Genomic DNA, 19,208 nt, shown 5'->3' on the forward strand with positions numbered 1-19,208 from the left:
GCCCCTGTCAATGAGATTACTGGAACTAGTGTTGTGGATGAGACTCAGGGGGAGAATAGTGATCAACCTAAAGAAGTTGAAATGGATGAAGTTGAGGGAGTCGATCCTGACACTGGGAGATATATACTACCTCCAAGGGCAAACAGGGGAGTACCACCAAAGAGGTACAGTCCAGAAAGAATCAACAGAAAGGCAAGATACTCTATTGCTAACTTGGCAAAAGGGCACCTGACTGAGATGGCTCAGGCGTTCGAGGAAGCACTCTACGACGAGGAGGAAATCCCACAGTCAGCCGATGAAGCGATGAGGAACAAGCATTGGAGAGAAGCTATGAAAAAGGAGATAGATGCTTTAATGCGTAACCACACCTGGGACAAGTGTATACTCCCCGAAGGAAAGAAACCAGTTGGGTGCAGATGGGTGTTCACCATTAAGCGGAGACCGGATGGAAGTATCGAGCGGTATAAAGCTCGACTGGTGGCTAAAGGGTACACTCAGACTTATGGAATAGACTACTCAGAAACGTTCTCTCATGTAGCTAAGATGGATACAGTCCGAGTACTACTTTCCATTGTCGCCAATCGAGATTGGCCACTGTACCAGTTCGACGTCACTAACGCCTTTCTTCATGGGGAGTTGAAAAAGGAAATATATATGGAGGCGCCACCAGACTTCTCTGATGAGTTCAAGGCAGGTGAAGGATGCCGATTGAGGAAGACTCTGTATGGGCTAAAGCAGTCACCGAGAGTCTGGTTTGGTAGATTTGCAGACGCAATGAAGAGCTATGGATACATGCAAAGCAATTCAGATCATACACTGTTCCTGAAAAGGCACGAGGGAAAGACTACCTGTTTGATTGTGTACGTTGATGACATGATTATTACAGGCGATGATGCAAAGGAAATTGAGAATTTGAAGGAGAAGCTTTTCAAAGAATTTGAGATGAAGGATTTAGGTGATCTCAAGTACTTCTTGGGAATTGAAGTCCTTCGCTCACCACGGGGGATATTCTTGAGACAGAAGAAGTACATCTTGGACATCTTAGCAGAGACCGGCCTACTAGAGTGTAAGCCAGCCGAGACCCCAATTGTACAAAACCATGGCTTGAAGATACAAGATGGAGCTGAGGCCGCAGATTGAGGGCAATATCAGCGACTAGTTGGGAGACTCATCTATTTATCTCACACTAGACCTGACATCGCTTATGCTGTAGGGGTTGTAAGTCAATTTATGCATCAACCCCAGGCCGAACACTTAGAAGCTGCACTAAGAATAGTTCGATATTTGAAGGGAACCGTCGGACACGGAATAGTGTTTAAGAAAAATGGAGACTTAGACATCCATGGGTATACTGATGCAGATTGGGCAGGTAATCCAGTGGATAGAAGGTCGACTTCAGGCTACTTTACATTCGTTGGAGGAAACTTGGTAACGTGGAAGAGTAAGAAGCAGAAGGTGGTAGCCCTGTCTAGTGCAGAGGCAGAATTCAGAGGAATTAAGAGTGGTCTGACCGAGATCATGTGGTTGAGGAAATTGATGACAGAGATTGATTATATTCCAAGTAAGAGTCAGTTATACTGCGACAACAAAGCCGCCATAAGCATTTCAGAGAATCCAGTCCAACATGACCGAACAAAGCATGTTGAGGTGGATAGACACTTCATCAAGGAAAAAATTGAAGAAGGAGTGGTCGAATTCCCTTTTGTACGTTCTGAAGATCAACTAGCAGATATACTGACCAAGGCAGTTAGCTCAAGGAGTCTTGAAGGAGTTCTTGACAAATTGAGTATCGGGGATCCCACTACTCAATTTGAGGGGGAGTGTTAGAAAAAGAAAGGTATAAGCTTGTAGGATAAGCTTTGTATTAGCTTGGAGGCTAAGAAATACATTAGCTTGGAGGCTAAGAAATACATGAGCTTGGTGCCCAAGAATATATTAGCTTGGTGCCCAAGAATACTTGTAGCACAAGCTTTGTAATGCCCTATATAAGGGTGTCATATTGTTGAAGAAAATAATCAAGCCTTTTACCAAAATCCTTCTTCTTCTTAGCCATTTAACACTGTCAAGGGTTGAGAATCGGTCTTGTATATTGGTTTTTCTGGTTTGTCGGGATTTTCTAGTGGTTGGTTTTGCATGAGGCTTTTTCGCATGAAATTTGAAAAGAGACGTGCAAACTCATCCGCTTCGGATGAGTTCGGGTCGCCGGTGATCACCTTTTCAGTTTCTGACATTTCTGCCTTTTACAGGTTCTTGGCCAAGAGGTTGGGAGAGGTTTAAGAGCGATGGTGAGATTGATTCTGAGCTCCAAGAATCGTTGCTGGCTCTGATGCCATGTTAAATGGCTAAGAAGAAGAAGGATTTTGGTAAAAGGCTTGATTATTTTCTTCAATAATATGACACCCTTATATAGAGCATTACAAAGCTTGTGCTACAAGTATTCTTGGGCACCAAGCTAATGTATTTCTTAGCCTCCAAGCTAATGTATTTCTTAGCCTCCAAGTTAATACAAAGCTTATCCTACAAGCTTATACCTTTCTTTTTCTAACACCTGGTACCAACATCATGACACACGTTTCTCAGGTACTTACACAGACCTCAGAGATTCATTCATATTTATCTTCACTTCTTGTTTTGATTGTGTTTTATTATTACTGCAGATTCATCACTCATCACTCATTAATTAATGGTTGTAGCCATCACTAGTCACAAGTCACAACTTAATTCATTCAATTGCATCAAATATAGTTAGAATTAAATAGGAAGTGGACACCATGAAAATGGCTGCATCTGCATCTGCATCTGCATTGATGATTGCTTGGTGTTATCATAAAGTGATTTAAGGACAAATAAGCACGTGATTAGTTGTTGGTTAATTCCTTTTAATGGTAATTAGTTGCCGGTGAATCTGTAGCAGTACACGTCATTATTCATTCCACAAGCATCTTTTTTATTTTAGGTGTCAGGGGCATAATCGTAAAAATCTGAAACACTGTTTGTGAGCATTAGAATAATTAATTGATGCTTAGTTGGATTGGAATCTTTACAGCACTAAAATATTACCGATGGTCTCAGATTGAACATAGAATGATGCTGGGACACAATTTTAAGGATTATTATATATTAGTAATACTAAAAATCGTACATAATTTTAGATGTAATTTATTCTAATTACACGTGGTAAGTGGCTATGTGAAATGAAGGTTGATCTAAATGAGGTTAATTAATTATGCAGCTGATTGGTAGAACACCATTGGTATATCTAAACAAAGTTACAGAGGGATGTGGAGCATATGTTGCCGTAAAGCAAGAAATGATGCAGCCTACTGCTAGCATCAAAGACAGGTGCAAATTACACATACATATATATTTTCCATTGCTTTCAAATGTCAATCTTGAATAATAGTAACAATGAAACAATTTGATGCTTCAGACCAGCAATAGCCATGATGAAGGATGCTGAGGAAAAGGGCCTAATCACCCCAGGAAAGGTAAGCTACACACACACATATATATAGCCTTGTTGTTTTGTCCTTTTTTCGTTGTCTTGGAAATAAACTAGTATTTCCTACTTTTTAATATTAGACGACGCTGATTGAGCCCACTTCGGGAAACATGGGGATCAGCCTGGCCTTCATGGCTGCAATGAAAGGCTACAAAATGGTGCTCACAATGCCGTCTTACACAAGCTTAGAGAGGAGAGTGACTATGAGAGCATTTGGAGCAGATTTGGTCCTCACTGATCCCACCAAGGGAATGGGAGGCACTGTCAAGAAAGCCTACCAGCTTCTTGATTCCACCCCGGACGCCTTCATGCTTCAGCAGTTTTCCAACCCGGCCAACACAAAGGTGCATTTTGAGACTACTGGCCCCGAGATATGGGAGGACTCCAATGGCAAGGTCGACATCTTTGTGATGGGGATAGGGAGTGGAGGCACCGTCTCTGGCGTTGGCCAGTACTTGAAGTCCATGAATCCCGGTGTCAAGGTACTTCAACTACTCCATTACCACACTTTTCAAATGTGAATGTGTTTTCATGTTTTGGCATTGCTCGGTTTGTCTACATTTTACTAGCTCTCGTCTCATTTTACTAGCTCGAGTCTGTCTAACACGTGGAATTTTGTAGGGCCTCATCACATCACGGGGAATGGAGTCGGATTCAAACCAGACATCTTGGATATGGACGTTATGGAGGAAGTCCTTATGGTAATCAAGAGATACATAGAGTAAACATAAATAAGATCGTTGATATGAACTCGGTTGCTGATGCAGGTTTCTAGTGAAGATGCTGTCAAAATGGCCAGAGAATTGTCACTCAAGGAAGGGCTATATGTAAGGAAACTTGTAATGCTCTCTGAACTTTTTCTCGTTTTTTTTATCTTACATGTGGCGTGCGTGTATAGGTTGGGATATCATCCGGTGCTAACACGGTGGCTGCCCTCCGTCTAGCTAGGAGACCTGAAAACAAGGGAAAACTCATTGTGGTAAGAACTCAAACAAGCCTCTTTTGATCTTGATTCTGGATTCATAACTTTGCCTGGGGCATTTTAAACCTTGTTTCAGACTGTGCATCCGAGCTTCGGAGAGCGATACCTGTCGTCGGTGTTGTTCGAGGAGCTGAGGAAAGATGCTGAGAACATGCAGCCAGTTTCAGTTGATTAAGGATCAAGTGTGCTTGGCAGATTCACCCGATTCCGAATGCTTCTACTTAGTTGGAGAAGCTTGTTATTCCCTGGCTTTATTGAAAAATAATACATGTCACTTTTATTTTCAGTAATCACCTGATTTGTAGCTGTAAAAGCAACAATATTGTTGAGATGATTCAATCTTGAGATTATGAATTATAATGCTTATTGTCAAACTACTCCCTATTGTTTCCACAGTTCCACTGAAATAACCACACCAAATGATATTTGCATAAAGGATTGTATATGTTCGAAAAGAGACTAATCCACAATAATAAAACATTATGTCATGTCAAATATGCTCATAGACACACACACACACACACACAAATCTTAACCTATGGTAGTCTCTAGACTCTCTACCAACTTAACTAAGGTTGGGGCTTGTTGCTAAGTTAAGGAAAATTATTTCACTCGAAATCAATTGACAGCTCATATACTCCATTCTTATAGTACATATTGTTTTTCCCTTTGAAAATTATCAAGACCGACCTTAGCTCAGATATTTTTTAATATCAATTTTAAGGCAATTGATCACTTACATCTTTTTAAATAAGTGTGAGTATTGAATAAAGAAATCAAAATTGTGAAATGTAAAAAGTAGTAGTAGCACAAATTTTGTTAAGCTGTAATTTGAATGAACACGTAGGATTCTATAGGTTATGTATGTATATATGAAAAACTTTACTGCTAATAATATACTCAGGAATGGAATATGTAGATACAATGATACATAGTGATTTCTTCTCCTATAAGGGCTTGTTCTGTTTGTCATATAGGGGTCATTTAAATTATGTATCTTTACCTATCATGTGTTCTGTTTGACATACATCATAAATGCACAGCCCTACAAATGGGCTTTGGCCCGTTTCTTTTTGGCCATATAATGGCGTTAGTGTATCGGGGTGTAGCCCCACGATACATATTAGGCGCATGCGGTGCGATTTTAATTTTTTTTTTATTTTTTCCTCTATAAATACCACTTCCCACCACCTATTTTTCACAATTTTCACAAAATCCATCCACTCACTATCTACACAACCACTCTCTAAAAATTGCACCGAGGAGACGACGAATCACCCGACTTTCAGGAATCGGGATATGGCAGCAATCCATCAAACCCCTCGGCTTATCCTTCGCAGCCATCGGGTTTTGGCGGATATGCTTCTCAGCCGTCGGGCTTTGGCGGATATGCGCCTCCGTCCCAGCATTGGAGTTGGAATCAATCTCCCCCACCGTGGGCATCGAGTCCACCCCTTCCTCCATCTCAGTCGTGGAGGTCTTCTCCAACTCCGCCACCTTTACAGCTGAATCTGAGTCGTTTCGCATTTGGAGATTACAGACCCAACCTAGACGCGCTTCACCAGCCGCGTCCGGGTTCCCCTTTCCAAGCCAGCCAATCTCCGTTCACCGAAGCAGATCAAGACGCATTTGATACTACGATGGGTCTGCTCAGTTCTGGGCTCCCAGATACGCCGGCAGCACGGGTGGAAACGCCCATTCCGACCCGAGGAGGTAGCGGCAGTCGGGGCGGAGGCGGCAGTCGTGGCACCGGCCACGTAGGTGGGCGCATGGGCAGCGGGGCCGGCATTCCGAGTGGTGAGGGCAGTGGTACTGGCGGTAGCGGTGGCTATGGTTCTGGGTCCAACCGGGGCAAGCCATACACCAAAGACGAGAGCATTGCCGTGGCGAAGGCTTGGGATGCTATCACTTCGGACCCCGTGGTGGGCACAGATCAGGCCGAGGGGAGCTTTTGGAGGCGCGTCATGTTTGCATACGAGGAGTTCAAACCCGACGGCGCCGAGAGGCGCGACCCAGAACAACTCCGGAAAAAGTGGGGTAGGATTCTCCATGCGACCAAGCGGTTCGCTTCCATATACGAGAACAACCTTCGCCACGCTGAGAGTGGCCGCAGCGCAACAGATGTTAAGAACCTGTCTGATGGCCAATACCACACGGAGGGCTGGCCGAAGTTTACCTTGTGGGAAGAGTATCTTGTCCTCGCGGATTGTCCGAAATTCAGGTCGATCGTGGCGAACGAGGTGGGAACAGCTCCTGGGCCAAAGCGCACAAGGCACAACCTTGTCGGCGACTACAGTAGTGGAAGCGGCTCGCAAGAGTTCGAGCAGTCCGACGAACAAGTCGAAGAGCCAGCCGATACTCACACTAGGCGACGACGGCCCATGGGACAACATGCCTCTATCCGCAGCGCCAGAGGGGGTAGAAGGGCCTCCCGCCTATCGGCGGGCGCGTCCGGATCGCGCATCCACCAGCCCGCCCCAATCCCATAGCCCACGGTGCAACCCCACGAGGTATTGACCAATACCATAGACGTGCAGTTGATGCAACAACTGCAAGATGTATGCAGGTCATACGCAGGGGAAACTGACCCGTACGTCAGGAACGTCTACAAGAGGCTCATCACTCGGATTGAGAGTCGACTGGGGTTGGTTGATAATGCGCCTGGGGATACCGCGGCCGGCAGCAGCGAGAGAGGATGAGGAGAAGAAGAAGAAGAGGAAGACGAGGAAGCCGACTCCGACACCGAGTAGACGGTGGCGAAGTTTTGTAGTTGTATTTTATTTTAATTATTCGTTGTATAATTTTACCGGTTTGCAATACAACGAATATTCGGCCATAATTACCTCGTATTCTAGTTATTTACACTGCGATTATTTAAATTACACTTGATTGAAACTAAAAATATTTTAAAATGAAAATTGATTATAAAATTTGGGGGCTATTGGAGGTGTCCATTATAGTAGCGGAAATAGAATTTTAAGACTATGGATAATAAAATTGGGGCTATGGACAAAAATTGGGGCTGGACTATTGGGCGTGTCCGCTTTACAGTGGACACCCTTATTAGGGCTTGGCCACAAAAACCCAAAGAAAAATTGGAAATTGCGTCTCTCCCACTCTTTCTCTCTCTCACACACAGACACACTCTGAGTTGGGGAATTCTAGTTTGAGTAAAAGATTTCCGGCATATTCGGAAAATCGCCGGCCATCAGATCGATCCGCCGGGCCCTTCGATTTCGCGCCAAAAATCCCAAATTTTTCTGGATAAAAGATGGTTTGATGCGATTTTAGGCGGAAGTATATATGTGAAGATGCGTGCCCTTAAATGCGGGACATGTGTCGGATGCATCGAATTTTGAATTATTTGGGATCGGAATTGCAGCACCACAGCGTTTAGGTTCCGCAGCAAAGGTTCAATTGTCACACAGGGACTTATCGCCTGCGAGTGACTGATTTTTGTGATTTCTCTTTTTTTGAGGAGATCTAAGGTGTTTGCTGAAATTGCTCTCATTGGTGAGCTCACACAAGTTGTTTCTATAGGCCGTGGCCTCGAGACAACGTCGTTTGATTTTTTAAAATTATTCCAAGGTGGAGATTGGGGGCACTCTTGTTTCTGTGGGGGTTTCTCTGAACTTACTGCATGCAATCCGGTGGTGGCCATGGCCGGAGTAATGCCGCTTCGGCCTCTGCTTCTCCGTCCTCGTCATCATCCGCTGCGTCCGCATTTGATCAGCAGCAACAGCAGAGACAACAGCAAAGACAGGTGAAACCTCACGTCCTTTCTTGAGTTCTTCCAAGTTTCATCCTTCCGCTGGTACATTGGAAATTAGTCTAATTATTAAATGCGTGAAGTAAATCTTGATTCTGTTGACGACTCTAAACCCACTTATTTATGTGTAGCCCCTCCCCCCGTCTCCCGACATACCTTTTGCTGTCAGCCATGACTTTTCTATCTGATACTAAGAATTGATTGTTTCTAATTAGTGTGTTTTGGAGGTGGTTATTCCTATGTGCATCCTCTTCTCCCTTTCTCTTCTGTTGGGTGTATTTAAAACAAATTTATTATGGAGACTAGGTGTAATGATTCAAAATAGCAAATGTAACATATTTATTGGCTATAATTTTTTATGTAAAGGTAGATGCAAACAATTTCGTGTACACCTGGGAAAGTAAAACAACTTACTTTGCTAAATTTATTTTTTGACTTCGACTCTACCCAACCACCTTCGTGTCATCATCCACATGATATAATTCTGCCTTCAGAATTAATGTATTTGTTGTTAGTTTGGACTTTGTCAAGTTTCTGCTTCTATAGTGTTTGTCATTTCAGCTTCGTGGATCTTGGTTCTTTGCATAGGAATTTCCTTGCAATGTTTTCAAGCTACAAGACTGCATTTTTTTTTGTTCTAGTAATTTCACTTAAACAGCTCCTATTGGCGTGTGACCAACTTTGAATGTCGTTGCAGTCGATGGCTCAACAGTTTCTGAGGAAACCTGAAGGGAATGATGCCATTCTGTCGTACCAAGCTGGCACAATACAAGGAACCCCAGGGGCGACCAATTTTTCTGCAGCATCTGGCTCCACACAGCTGCCTCAACAGCCCAGGAAGTTCATTGATTTGGGCCAGCAGCATGGTTCCCCCAATAATCCGGACCAAAGTTATAATAGAAGTCAAGGTGTTGAGCAACAGATGTTGAATCCGATCCAACAAGCTTATTTGCAGTATGCATTTCAGTCAGCCCAACAGAAACCTACCTTAGGAATGCAATCGCAGCAGCAGGTGAGACCAGCAATGTTTGGTTCTCTTGGAAAAGATCAAGAAATGAGGATGGCAAACATGAAAATGCAAGAGCTGGTGTCCATGCAAGCAGCAAATCAGTGTCAGGGTTCCTCCTCCAAGAAACCCTCCGAGCAGGTTGTTCAGAGTGATAAACATGCGGATAACAGACATCGGCCTATGCCTGATCAGAGAAGTGAATCCAAACTCAACCATCCTCCATTAGGTGGTCAGGGAATCCAACCTGCACCTCTGCAAGCTCTACAATCTCAGCAAAATATCATGAACATGCCAAACAATCAGATAGCTATGGCTGCACAGATGCAGGCAATGCAGGCATTGGCTCTTGAGCATAATATTGATCTGTCACATCCTGCAAATGCAAATGTGGTTGCGCAGCTTATTCCATTAATGCACTCCAGGATGGCTGCTCAACAAAAAGCTAATGAAAATAATACTGGTATCCCTTCTGTATCCTTTGGTAAACAGCATGTTACCTCACCGTCAGTTGGAAATGAAGGTTCTCCCCATGGTAATTCCTCAAGTGACGTGTCAGGACAATCTGGGTCTTCCAAAGTTAAGCAGGCAGTTTCACCTAGTACTCTTGGGGTGAGTTCCAATGCAGCTCTACCTAACAATTGTAGCAGCACGTCTGCCCAACAGTTCTCTGTGCCACATATGCCCCCTAGGCAGCATTCCTCTCTTGGTCATGGAATGCCTCCTATGCATCCTTCGCAGTCACCAGGGAATCTGAGCCAAGGAGTTGACAGTTTTCTTGCAAAAACTTCTGTTGCAGAAGCTTCTCAGGCACAAAACGCCAGACAACTTAATCAGTCTCCTCAATCTGTAACTCCATCTAATGATGGGGATTTGTGTAATCCATCAACATCTCAGGGGGGACCCAGTTCACAGATGAGACAATTGCACACTGGTTTTACCAAGCAGCAGTTGCATGTACTTAAAGCACAGATACTTGCATTTAGGCGTCTAAAGGTTAGAATATATTTCTACACCCTCCTATAGTTTGCTCTGGATTGTTTTTACAAAACTGTTTATGACTATCTGTTCATATTTCATTCTGATAGTTTCATAGATACTTACACTGACTTATCAAGTTCTCTCTTTGCTTTATTAGCAAAGAGGCGATGTAACTTTGCCGCGTGAACTGCTCCAAGCTATTGCTCCCCCACCACTTGATTTACAAATGCAACAGCTGATTCCACCTCCCACAAATGCTGGCAAGGACAAATTAGCTGGAGAAACTGCAGAGGAGCACACCAAACATGTGGAGTACAGTGAGAAAGGGGCCGGGGCTGCAAAATCTGTAGCTGGATTAGTTAATATGAAAACAGAAGGTCCAGGAGATGATAGGGCTGCTGCTGCCGCAACTGCGACCATTCAGAACTCTGTTGTTGCAGCAAAGGAGCGGAGGTTTGTGGGTCCTCCTGGAAAAGAAGAGCCGCAGCATATTGGTAGTTCTGGGAAATCCGAACAGGAGTCTGAACCGGGCAATCAGAAAACACTTGTCAGGATTGATGTTGCTGCAGACAGGGGTAAAGGAATTGCCTCACAGTCAAGTGCTTCAGATCCAGTGCAGGTTAAGAAACCCATTCAAGCAAGTAATACATCCCAACCTAAGGATTCTAGTTCTACACGAAAATATCATGGGCCGTTATTTGATTTCCCTGTTTTCACCAGAAAACATGAGAGCCTTGGATCCTCTATGATGAACAACAATAGTAACTTAATTTTAGCTTATGATATTAAAGATCTTTTTGCTGATGAAGGTGGAGAGATCCACAAAAGGAAAAGGGCCGAAAAAATTGGGAAAATTGATAAAATACTTGCTGTGAACTTAGAGAGGAAGAGAATCAGACCAGATCTTGTTATTCGGCTACAAATTGAATCAAAGAAACTTCAGCTTGTTAAGTGCCAGGCACGCTTGAGGGATGAGATTGAGCAGCAGCAACAAGAAATAATGGCTATGCCTGATAGACCATATAGGAAATTCGTTCGACTGTGTGAACGTCAGCGACAGGAGCTTAACCGACAATCACAGGCTAATCAGAAGGCAACTAGGGAGAAGCAACTAAAATCCATATTTCATTGGCGCAAAAAGCTCCTCGAGGCACATTGGGCTTCCCGTGATGCTCGAACCACCCGCAATAGAGGAGTGCATAAATATCATGAAAAGATGTTGAGAGAGTTCTCCAAAATGAAGGATGATGATCGTAATAAAAGAATGGAAGCCTTGAAAAATAATGATGTGGAAAGATATAGAGAGATGCTTCTGGAACAACAAACTAACTTACCTGGGGAGGCTGCAGAAAGATATGCTGTTCTCTCATCATTTTTAAGTCAAACTGAGGAGTATCTTCACAAATTGGGCAGTAAAATAACAGCCACTAAAAATCAGCAGGAGGTTGAGGAGGCAGCTAATGCTGCTGCCACCACTGCACGTGCACATGTATTCTCTCTATTCTTCTCTCCCCTCCTCTTCCGTATTAAGCATATAAAAGGATCAATGTAGTATCATCTCCACTTCGAAAACATCAAGTAAAAAAGTAACTGCTCTGTGTTTGCTAAGCGTAAAACTCAAATGATCATACTTTGATAAGTTTCTCTAAGAAATTGTCTTCAAATGAGAAATCAAGTTGTCTGATGCTTAAATATGACTGTTCACATCAGCTATGCATATACGAGAATGAAATTCTCACACTTCTTTATTAATATTTGGAAAAGTGGGAAGATGTTACCGGAAATATATGTAGCATCATCAATCTTGTATAGTATACACCAACCTGTTTTCACTATGCTTTTCCGACTCCATAATGGTTCTTTACGACATTTTCCAGTTCAGTTATAATTGAACACAATGATGGCTTCTCTACATAAGAGCAAGGACAATTGGATTTGGTGTCTCATTGACTTGTATCTCTTAATGTCTTCTTTTAACCCCTATGTTCCTCTAATGAATGTATTTATCCTATATTTATGTTTGTTATTTGCTAATTTGTGGCTTCAGATACTTCAGTATTCTCATTTATGTCTTTTCTGGATACAAGGGTCTCTCGGAAGAGGAAGTAAGAGCTGCTGCTGCCTGTGCGAGAGATGAAGTCATGATAAGGAACCGGTTTTCTGAGATGAATGCACCAAGAGATAGTCAGTCTGTTAACAAGTATGCCACAGCTAGCTTATTTTTATTTCATTTCTCATAATATATGGATGTTCATTTCTCATAATATATGGATGCCATTAGAGAGTAATTTTGGATCAGATATTTTTAATTTCATCCTGAATTATTACCATATGCTTAATGTTTCTATCATACATATTGGACAGACCATGTGGGTGCCGTCTGTATCTTTATGTAATTTAGACCTAAAACATCTTCCTGTCATACTTAAATTAGATTTTAGCATAAAATCTTCTTTTTCCCCTTTTCGTGGTTTCTACCAGGTACTACAATCTGGCACATGCTGTGAATGAAAGGGTCATAAGGCAGCCTTCAATGCTACGAGCTGGAACTCTACGAGACTATCAACTTGTTAGTTGCGGTTTAGTTTGAACTGTGTGATTGACCCTTAATTGAACAGCTCTGCATGTTAGTTTCTCTGCACATTGCCAGTAGTTATTGATCTAGATGTACTCAATTATGCAGGTTGGTTTGCAGTGGATGCTATCATTATACAATAACAAATTAAATGGCATTTTAGCAGATGAGATGGGTCTGGGAAAAACGGTGCAGGTGAGACAGTTCTGATTAATAATTATTCAAAAGTTTGGGTCTTCTTATGCTTAAAGAGTCGCAATGTCTTCTACACATGATATTACCTGAGTTTTGAAAGCTTATAACCTCAAAAGGAGCTGAGTTGAGCTGATGAGCAGGACTGCACTGCAGGAGGCTCAAGCTCAAATTATTTCTTTTACCTAGGCTCGAGCTTGGATCAAGCTCAATTTCAAGCTTTTTTAGTTAAGTTGTGTTGGGTTTGTGAATGACCCATTTATTAACTAAAATGGGGCTTTCTTGAGCTTGGCTCGGAAGCATTATAGCATATGATCAGTTCTAGCTCTAGACGAAATGTGTTTATTAAGTTTTAGCATACAAAATGGAAAAAAGCTCAATTGAGTTTCCTTTAGTTTGAACTTCTGGACAAGTGGGCATGCTCGGAAGCATATAAACTAATTGAACTTGAACTTGAGCTCTGTAAGATGCTGACAAACATCAATGCTGAAAAATAAAAGATTGAATACTTCGGGGCTTGAGCTTGTCTTGGATTTTTTTCGTGCTTGAAATTGGCTCATTCTTGGTCGTTTGGTTGAGGATTATTTATAATAGAATTTTTTCCCTGAATCAAGATTCATGAATCTCATTTATTTCCCTTAAAACTTATGTCCTTTAAACAAACAGCCTTACTTATTTGTGTTTGTGAAGTTTCATTTGTGCTTATATTTGAAATTTTGCTCAAATTTTTGTTTATGCAGGTGATGGCCTTGATTGCTCATTTGATGGAATTCAAAGGAAATTATGGCCCTCATCTTATTATTGTTCCCAATGCTGTACTTGTCAACTGGAAGGTAAGAGATTCATTGTAGCACCTGTTTGAATTCTTAGAAGTATCTAACTGTAACATCTCTGTTTTTTGTCTTAGAGTGAATTGCATAATTGGCTTCCGAGTGTTTCCTGTATATATTATGTTGGTGGGAAAGACCAAAGGGCGAAATTGTTTTCTCAAGTAAGAAGAGAATAATTTCATAGTTAAACTCTTTGCTTCATAATATTCTTCAATGTTATCAATTCCGTTTGTTTCATCTACTGTGTAGGAAGTGCTAGCCATGAAGTTTAATGTGCTTGTAACGACCTATGAGTTCATCATGTATGATCGTTCAAAACTTTCAAAAATTGATTGGAAATATATTATAATTGATGAAGCACAACGGATGAAGGACAGAGAGTCAGTATTAGCTCGTGACCTTGATCGGTATCGCTGCCAAAGGCGGTTGCTTCTTACCGGGACACCATTGCAGGTATGATTTTGTTATGATTGGATATATGTTTTGTGGAGTAGAAGTTATTTCCTTGAGTTTTGTATTAATTCAAATAATTCATTCTATTTAACTGCCCCATACATTCTTTTCTGGTTATACTTGATCTGGAAAGTATTATTTTTTGACTGGACATGGAGTTTTAGAAAAGATGAAGGGGTGATATTCTTGATTACTTTTGCCGTATTGACCATCAAAGTAGTAGTTAAGTTGAAATCGTTAGGACTCTTAGGTAGGAAAATTTTATCTGGAAAATTCCTTAAGAAAATGAAGTGGTAACTTGGGATAGAAGGGTGCGATTCAATTCCATTATGTTGACAATAAGTCTCATTGAATGTAGCATCTATAGAATTGATCTGCTACATATTAGCATATAAGCAACTATGATGTGAGACTGCGAGTACTAGTCAACTTTTGTTGTTAACAAATACTTATAGTGGTGCTCAGAGCAGCCATAACTTGTAGTACTCCTTCCTTTATCACAACAAAACTGAAACATGTTTCTTACATCTTCAAACCTTGTATTAATCTTTTCTTGCACTTTATCAGAATGATCTTAAAGAGCTTTGGTCTCTTTTAAACCTACTGCTCCCAGAAGTTTTTGATAATAGAAAAGCATTTCATGATTGGTTCTCTCAACCATTTCAAAAAGAAGGGCCTGCACATGAAGATGACTGGCTCGAGACAGAGAAGAAGGTGATAATTATCCATAGACTACATCAAATATTGGAACCTTTTATGCTTCGGCGGCGTGTTGAAGATGTAGAAGGATCACTTCCTCCGAAGGTATGTTGTTACTATTCTAATGTCATTGTTACAAAATTGTTTCTGAATAAATTTGAAAATGCAGGTCTCGATTGTTTTGAAATGTCGAATGTCTGCAATACAGGGTGCCATTTATGATTGGATTAAATCAACTGGTACTCTTAGGGTTGACCCTGAAGATGAATATCGCAAGTGTCAAAAGAATCAAAATTATCAGGCTAAAACTTACAAAACATTAAACAATAGATGCATGGAGTTAAGAAAAGCTTGCAACCATCCATTGCTAAACTACCCATATTTCAGTGACTTCTCAAAGGATTTTCTTGTGAGGTCTTGTGGAAAATTGTGGGTTCTGGATAGAGTTTTGATGAAGCTTCAGAGAACGGGACATAGGGTACTGCTCTTTAGTACCATGACCAAACTTCTTGATATAATGGAGGAATATTTGCAGTGGCGAAGGCTTGTTTTCAGAAGAATTGATGGGATGACTAGCTTGGAAGACCGCGAAAGTGCTATTGTGGAGTTTAATCGGCCAGGCACTGATTGTTTTATCTTCTTACTTAGCATTCGTGCTGCTGGACGGGGTCTCAATCTTCAGTCTGCTGACACAGTGATTATATATGATCCGGATCCAAACCCAAAAAATGAGGAACAGGCTGTTGCTCGTGCCCACCGTATTGGGCAGACGAGGGAGGTGAAAGTAATTTACATGGAAGCTGTGGTTGGCAAAATATCCAGTCATCAGAAAGAGGACGAGTTCAGGAGTGGTGGAGTAGTTGATTCAGATGATGACCTTGCTGGCAAGGACCGGTATGTTGGTTCAATTGAGAGCTTGATTCGGAATAATATTCAACAGTATAAGATTGACATGGCTGATGAAGTTATAAATGCTGGGCGGTTTGACCAGAGGACTACACATGAAGAGAGACGACTAACTTTAGAAACACTGTTGCATGATGAAGAAAGATACCAAGAAACAGTTCACGACGTTCCTTCTCTTCACGAGGTAAACCGTATGATTGCTCGGAGTGAGGAAGAAGTGGAGCTCTTTGATCAAATGGATGAAGAACTTGACTGGGCAGAGGACATGACTCGATATGATCAGGTCCCTGATTGGCTTCGTGCTAATACACAAGAAGTAAATACTACAATTGCTAATTTATCAAAGAAGCCATCAAAGAATGCTTTATATGGTGGGATGCAACCTCCTGTTGAAGTGGCTTCTGAGATTTCTGAGAGGAGGAGAGGGCGGCCTAAGGGAAAGACTCCTATTTATACTGAATTAGATGATGAAAATGGAGAATTTTCTGAAGCAAGCTCCAATGATAGAAATGAATATTCTGTTCAAGAAGAAGAAGATGGAGACATTGGGGAGTTTGAGGATGATGAATCCACTGAAGCGCCTATGGTTAATAAAGATCAATCAGAAGAAGATGCTCCTGTTTCTGCTGATGGATATGAATACCAAAGAGCTTTGGATAATGTCAGAAACAATAGCATACTTGAAGAAGCAGGCTCTTCTGGGTCCTCTTCACACAGTAGGAAGTTAATGCGCATGGTCTCACCTTCCGTGTCTTCTCAAAAGTTTGGATCACTTTCTGCATTAGATGGCAGGTCCGGCTCCCAATCAAAGAAATTGGTATGTCTCACAGTTGCTTTATAATTCGTATAAAGCTATTGATTCTCTACATTGTTACCTTTCTTGCTTTTTATTCTAATTTTCCAGGCAGATGACTTAGAAGAAGGAGAGATTGCCATATCTGGAGAGTCTCCTATGAACCAGCAGCATTCAGGTAGCTGGATCCAAGATCGTGATGAAGGTGAAGATGAACAGGTCTTGCAACCCAAGATAAAACGAAAACGTAGTATTCGGCTTCGCCCGCGGTCTGCTAGGGCAGAAGAGAAGCCTAGTGACAAGTTATCTCTTCGTCGTGGTGATCCTACTATGTTACCACTACAGGTAGATAATAAATACAAGACTCAAGCAAGTGATGACAGTGCCCGTAAAGTTCTTGGAGATTCTGGTTGTATTAAATCAGAGAAAATTGATTCATCTATCAAGAGCAAAAGAAATCTACCATCAAGGAGAAATACAGCTAATGTGCAAAGTGCTCTTAAATCTGGGAGAGCGAACTATGAGTCTGCTCTTGCAGATGATGCCTCTGAACAACACCTCAAAGTAAACTTGGACTGTAAAGTTGCGAAGGGGCCTAAAACTAGTGGCCCTAAGATGTCGGAGGTCATCCTGAGAAAGGTATGCTCCTCTTACTGTTTGTATTTTTGTATCAATCAATTTGATACTGGTTCTTATCTACACTACATAGAAAGATATACTTGCTTATCTGCATTTTAGCAATGATTGTGATCCAGGCAAACTGGAGTGGGGAAATGTAATTGGATCACTCTGTTTATCTTGTAAAGTTGAGCCACTTGCTTAGGCAGTTGCAAGTTCTAGTCCTGCATCCTCCTTTCTTCCCCACCACGCACACTCAGTTTTGATATAATTTCGTCTTCCAGCTGTCTGTTACTGAAATAGGCTTTGTTTTAACATGATTTTGTTACAGTGCAAGACTGTTATCGGCAAGCTTCAGAGAAGAATAGATTATGAAGGTCATCAAATAATACCACAGCTGACTGAACTGTGGAAAAGAAATGATTACGCCAGTGGGGATGAAGATAGCCTTTTGGATTTGAGAAAGATTCTCAACCGTCTTGACAGATATGAGTACAGTGGAGTCATGGGGCTTGTTTCTGATGTGCAGCTTATGTTGCAGTCTAGCATGCAGTTTTTTGGTTTTTCATATGAGGTATAATTTTCTTCTGCGAATCCTTCATTGTCCATGTATTCTTTGCGTAATCTCCATATTCATACTCGACTCAGCAGCAATTCCTATAGTTACAAGGTAGTATTAAGTCTTATGTCCCTAGGAAGCTTTTGTTAACATGTTGGTGTGAAGATAGCTTTGGCTTATTTTCCTGTACAGGTTGTCTAAGTGATCTCTGAATCTTGCTTTTTTTTGGTACAACTTCATAAGATTAAGTTATAGACAGGTCAAGAGTCCATGTCCTTCTGCAGTTGTAAATTCTAGGTGATATTTGTTCGTCTTAGGGGCAGTTTGGTAGGGCAGATAACTCCTCTGTCTTGGGGTTATCGGACCTAAAATGATCTAAAATGTGTGTTCTTATCATTTGTTGTCTTATCTATCTTCCCTACCAAACTGCCCCGTAGTGTTTCTTTTCAGAATATTTGCATCTCATAATGTCATGTAAATTAAAAGGCTTATAGGAGTAATTGGACTGCCTTAATAGATTGAATAAAATATTTGTCGCCATTATGAATTTCTAACAATCTAGCTATGTGGACTGTATGATCAGGTGAGGTCGGAGGCGAAGAAAGTCCATGATCTATTCTTTGATATCATTGCGGTAGCATTCTCAGATACTGATTTTCGAGAAGCCAGAAGTTCCATGTCTTTCACTGCTCCTGTTTCTATGCCAGCCACTTGGCCATCTTCACGACAGCTACCTGCTTCTCAGGGCAAGCGCCAGAAATTAGTAAAAGAGGTGGATTCAGAAAATGCTCCTTTCCTGAACCCACAGACCCACATGCATTCTAAATTCAGGAACTCCATGCCTCACAAGGAATCGAGGCTTGGAAGCAGCAGCAGTCGGGATCTTGGCCAACTGGATGATACTCACCCTTTCACTCACCCTGGGGACCTTGTTATCTGCAAAAAGAAGAGAAAAGACAGGGAGAAGTCGGCTGCAAAGTCTGGAAATGGATCAGCAGGTCCATTGTCACCTACAGGTATTGGGCGTGGGATGAAGAGCCCAGGGTCAATCTCAGGCACCAGAGATATCGGGTTGAGCCAACATGGCTGGGGGCCACTTTCCCCTCAACAAGGGAACAGCAGTGTTGGCTGGGCAAATCCTGTAAAGAAAATGAGAACTGATGCTGGAAGGCGGCGTCCGAGCCATTTATGAGTATTGAATTATGTAGCAGTTCCAATCTGTTTAAATGAAATGAATGAAAATATGATCTGTAATGTGATTATATCCAAAATTCTGATAGTTCTTCATATTCATGCCCTATACCATTATTGCGGCAAGCTTAGTAGCTTCTGATTTCATATAT

General features: G+C 41.7%; 3 protein-coding genes across 4 annotated transcripts; all 3 read left to right on the forward strand.

The window, feature by feature from the left end:
* Positions 1 to 2,070: 2,070 nt before the first annotated feature.
* Positions 2,071 to 4,810, forward strand: LOC121798141 (bifunctional L-3-cyanoalanine synthase/cysteine synthase 1, mitochondrial-like). Of its 2 annotated transcripts, none has more exons than XM_042196998.1 (8): positions 2,071 to 2,580; positions 3,233 to 3,342; positions 3,431 to 3,488; positions 3,583 to 3,984; positions 4,124 to 4,203; positions 4,270 to 4,329; positions 4,401 to 4,481; positions 4,561 to 4,686. In XM_042196998.1, exons 1-7 carry the CDS (start codon positions 2,563 to 2,565, stop codon positions 4,444 to 4,446), a joined length of 774 nt encoding a protein of 257 aa, XP_042052932.1. In that variant the 5' UTR covers positions 2,071 to 2,562; the 3' UTR covers positions 4,447 to 4,481; positions 4,561 to 4,686. The 2 variants fall into 2 exon arrangements, with proteins under 2 accessions (XP_042052932.1, XP_042052933.1); XM_042196999.1 differs by having other exon boundaries at positions 2,404 to 2,580; positions 4,072 to 4,203; positions 4,561 to 4,810.
* A 1,443-nt stretch (positions 4,811 to 6,253) lies between these two features.
* LOC121800713 (glutathione S-transferase T3-like) lies at positions 6,254 to 6,973 on the forward strand. The gene has a single exon (XM_042200224.1). It carries the CDS (start codon positions 6,254 to 6,256, stop codon positions 6,971 to 6,973), a length of 720 nt encoding a protein of 239 aa, XP_042056158.1.
* A 621-nt stretch (positions 6,974 to 7,594) lies between these two features.
* LOC121798789 (ATP-dependent helicase BRM-like) lies at positions 7,595 to 19,182 on the forward strand. Its single transcript, XM_042197976.1, has 14 exons — positions 7,595 to 8,247; positions 8,951 to 10,255; positions 10,398 to 11,729; positions 12,328 to 12,440; positions 12,722 to 12,809; positions 12,924 to 13,010; positions 13,748 to 13,840; positions 13,915 to 13,998; positions 14,087 to 14,290; positions 14,858 to 15,094; positions 15,159 to 16,712; positions 16,800 to 17,327; positions 17,638 to 17,880; positions 18,449 to 19,182. Exons 1-14 carry the CDS (start codon positions 8,125 to 8,127, stop codon positions 19,055 to 19,057), a joined length of 6,600 nt encoding a protein of 2,199 aa, XP_042053910.1. The 5' UTR covers positions 7,595 to 8,124; the 3' UTR covers positions 19,058 to 19,182.
* The last annotated feature ends 26 nt before the right edge of the window (positions 19,183 to 19,208 follow it).

Source organism: Salvia splendens, chromosome 4, assembly GCF_004379255.2.
Source record: "Salvia splendens isolate huo1 chromosome 4, SspV2, whole genome shotgun sequence".
NCBI lineage: Eukaryota > Viridiplantae > Streptophyta > Magnoliopsida > Lamiales > Lamiaceae > Salvia > Salvia splendens.

What these genes read in the sequence shown, in the direction of transcription:
- LOC121798789 (XM_042197976.1), top strand. Translation starts at nt 8,125, where the DNA reads ATGCAATCCGGTGGTGGCCATGGCCGGAGTAATGCCGCTTCGGCCTCT. An exon ending in CTGTACTTGTCAACTGGAAG is followed by an intron (nt 13,841 to 13,914) that starts GTAAGAGATTCA and finishes TTTTTGTCTTAG; the next exon opens with AGTGAATTGCATAATTGGCT. An exon ending in CGGAGGTCATCCTGAGAAAG is followed by an intron (nt 17,328 to 17,637) that starts GTATGCTCCTCT and finishes ATTTTGTTACAG; the next exon opens with TGCAAGACTGTTATCGGCAA.
- LOC121798141 (XM_042196999.1), top strand. An exon ending in GCCTAATCACCCCAGGAAAG is followed by an intron (nt 3,489 to 3,582) that starts GTAAGCTACACA and finishes TTTTAATATTAG; the next exon opens with ACGACGCTGATTGAGCCCAC. An exon ending in TTATGGAGGAAGTCCTTATG is followed by an intron (nt 4,204 to 4,269) that starts GTAATCAAGAGA and finishes TTGCTGATGCAG; the next exon opens with GTTTCTAGTGAAGATGCTGT.
- LOC121800713 (XM_042200224.1), top strand. Translation starts at nt 6,254, where the DNA reads ATGGGCAGCGGGGCCGGCATTCCGAGTGGTGAGGGCAGTGGTACTGGC.